Source organism: Loa loa, assembly GCF_000183805.2.
Source record: "Loa loa unplaced genomic scaffold supercont3.409, whole genome shotgun sequence".
NCBI classification, from domain to species: domain Eukaryota; kingdom Metazoa; phylum Nematoda; class Chromadorea; order Rhabditida; family Onchocercidae; genus Loa; species Loa loa.
In genome coordinates this window covers 49,042-51,460 of record NW_018108589.1, presented here as the reverse complement: position 1 = coordinate 51,460, position 2,419 = coordinate 49,042, and the positions used below count along the sequence as shown (strand labels likewise).

Below are 2,419 nucleotides of genomic sequence, written 5' to 3'. Positions count from 1 at the left end.
GGCAATCATTTTTTTTTTTTTTTTTTGAAGATTATTTCAAATTTCAAGTTTTAATGAAAGAAATTTTTTTTCCTATTTTAATTCCCATTTAAATACTGCACGCAATTTTTATTCATCAAAAAATAATTATTTTATAAAAATATTTTCAGGAAAAAAAAGAAAATTAAACTTACAAGAAGTAAATCGATAATAATGGACCAATTTAAACATAATGAAAAGACTGTCAAAAAGATAAACATCTGAAAATGAAATCAAAAAAAAATTCTTAACAATATTTTTTTTTTCAATGTTGAATAACAAAAATTAAATAACTTAGGTTAAAGATCAAAAAAAAAAATAGTTTGTTGAAGTAAAAGTTTAAAATTTGAAAATCTTATGACAAATAATACTATGTAAATTAATCAAAATAAGTTCATTAGAAAGATATGATGGTAAAGTTAATTCAGATGGTAGGAATGAAAGTTAAAATTCATTCCTACCTTAATTTGAAAAAAAAAACTCTTTAATTAAATCTAAAAGTTATTATTGTAAAGTGCTAAAATTATAAGAACAAATAAAACTGATGCAAGAGTTGAAAGGTTAGAGTTCATATTTATTCTTATCTTAACTTTGAAAAAAAAAACTCTTTAATTAAATCTAATAGTTATCATTGTAAACTGCTAAAATTATAAGGATTAAATGAAATTAATTGAATGCTTAACATTGATTAACTAAATTATTCATCTAATTACTTTTAAATAAACAATCCGTTAATATCAATCAAATTTAATCTTGACTATCCTTAACACTTGACAACTCGTTTTGTCCTGAGATTTCTCAATGAAAATGAATATTTATCATTCCTGAGATTTCTCAATGAAAAATATTTTTATCATTCATTAATACTATGACATTAGAAGCATGAATAATTTAAATGAAAATAAAATATATAAAATTTTTTTGAAACCCAAGCAAGAGTGATATTTGTAGCGCATATGTGAAGACCAATAAAAAGAAATGGTATAGCAAATAATGAACCAATTGCGCATACTAAAGGATCGGAACGAACTGTTTTAATTGGTTTAAAGCACCATTTACCATGTGACCATAACTAAAAATTATCATATCAATTGATAATTTTGTTTAACATTTAAAAATCAAATTAACTAACTATTTAAACTTTAAACGATTTAATTTAATAATTAATAAATTTTTTAAATTAAATAATATTTAAACATCTAGAATGGTATATTTTTCCTTTTAGTCATTGAAATTTTAAGAAATTTAATTGTTTGATTTTAACAAATAATGAATAAAGCTTTCAGTTCGGTTCTTTTTTTCATTTCTTTTAATTTCAAAATTTTGATTGGTTAAAATAAATGGATATGATGAAATGGGATATATAAAGAAAGCAATATTAAATTAACAATATCATTAGGATGTAGAAATAATTCAATGATAACATTAGTTTAACATTTAACATCAAATTAAATCAATTATTTATACTTAATTTACTTTGATTAAATTAAATCAATTATTTATACTTAATTTAATTTGAAAATTTATAAAATTTTAATTATGCAAATTATAAAATTCGGATCATATACTATTCAAATATCTAAAATGAAAAAAGTTTTTCGATTTTTACATACTGAACATTAATTGTTGTAATCATTATCGAGTTGAAGTTAAACATTTACAGTAATTTGTAACTTAGCATTGATCGATTTTTTTTCTTTAATATCATATTTTAAAACAAACCTGTGATAACATTGTTCCAGCTGAAACACCCAAAATTCCACCAACTACTGTTACAATACCAAAACTGAGTGATATACTGAAATATTGTCAACATTTTTTGTCAAAAAATTTTTCGCCTCATTGAATAAATTTCCTAATACATTCATATGTGATGTTATTAAATAAATGTTTACATAATTAATTGATTAAAGATTTAATTGGCGCATTAGTTTGTGTGGAATTTTTTTGGAGAATTTGGGCAATGAAATATGCTATAATAGTAATGACGATAATAATATTAATAATAATAATAATAATAATAATAATAATAATAATAATAATAATAATAATAATAATAATAATAATAATAATAATAATAATAATAATAATAATAATAATAATAATAATAATAATAATAATAATAATAATAATAATAATAATAACAAAATAATAATAGTAATAATAATAATAATAGTAATAACAATGATAATAATAGCAATAACAATGATAACAGTGATAATGATTATAATTACAATTATAATCATAATAATAATAATTTCGTCGGATAATTCTTTCCAAATGTTGCAATTACTACCTCATATCTTCCATATTTCATATCTTATCAATATTTATATCTATTAATTTCTATCTTATCATTTGACAAATTTTATCTTATCCTTCCTCAATAGGTCAATTTATC

The 2,419-nt window shown here is 19.8% G+C and overlaps 1 protein-coding gene across 1 annotated transcript in view; it reads right to left on the bottom strand.

Moving 5' to 3' along the window:
- LOAG_18630 (hypothetical protein) overlaps positions 1-2,419 on the bottom strand; it is a gene marked incomplete at both ends in the record, with an annotated part of 7,749 nt that overhangs the window by 1,182 nt on the left and 4,148 nt on the right. Inside the window, 3 exons of the mRNA XM_020451293.1 lie at positions 174-239; positions 947-1,090; positions 1,741-1,816. Coding sequence (XP_020304939.1) covers positions 174-239; positions 947-1,090; positions 1,741-1,816 — 286 coding nt within the window. The remainder of the gene's footprint in view (positions 1-173; positions 240-946; positions 1,091-1,740; positions 1,817-2,419) is intronic.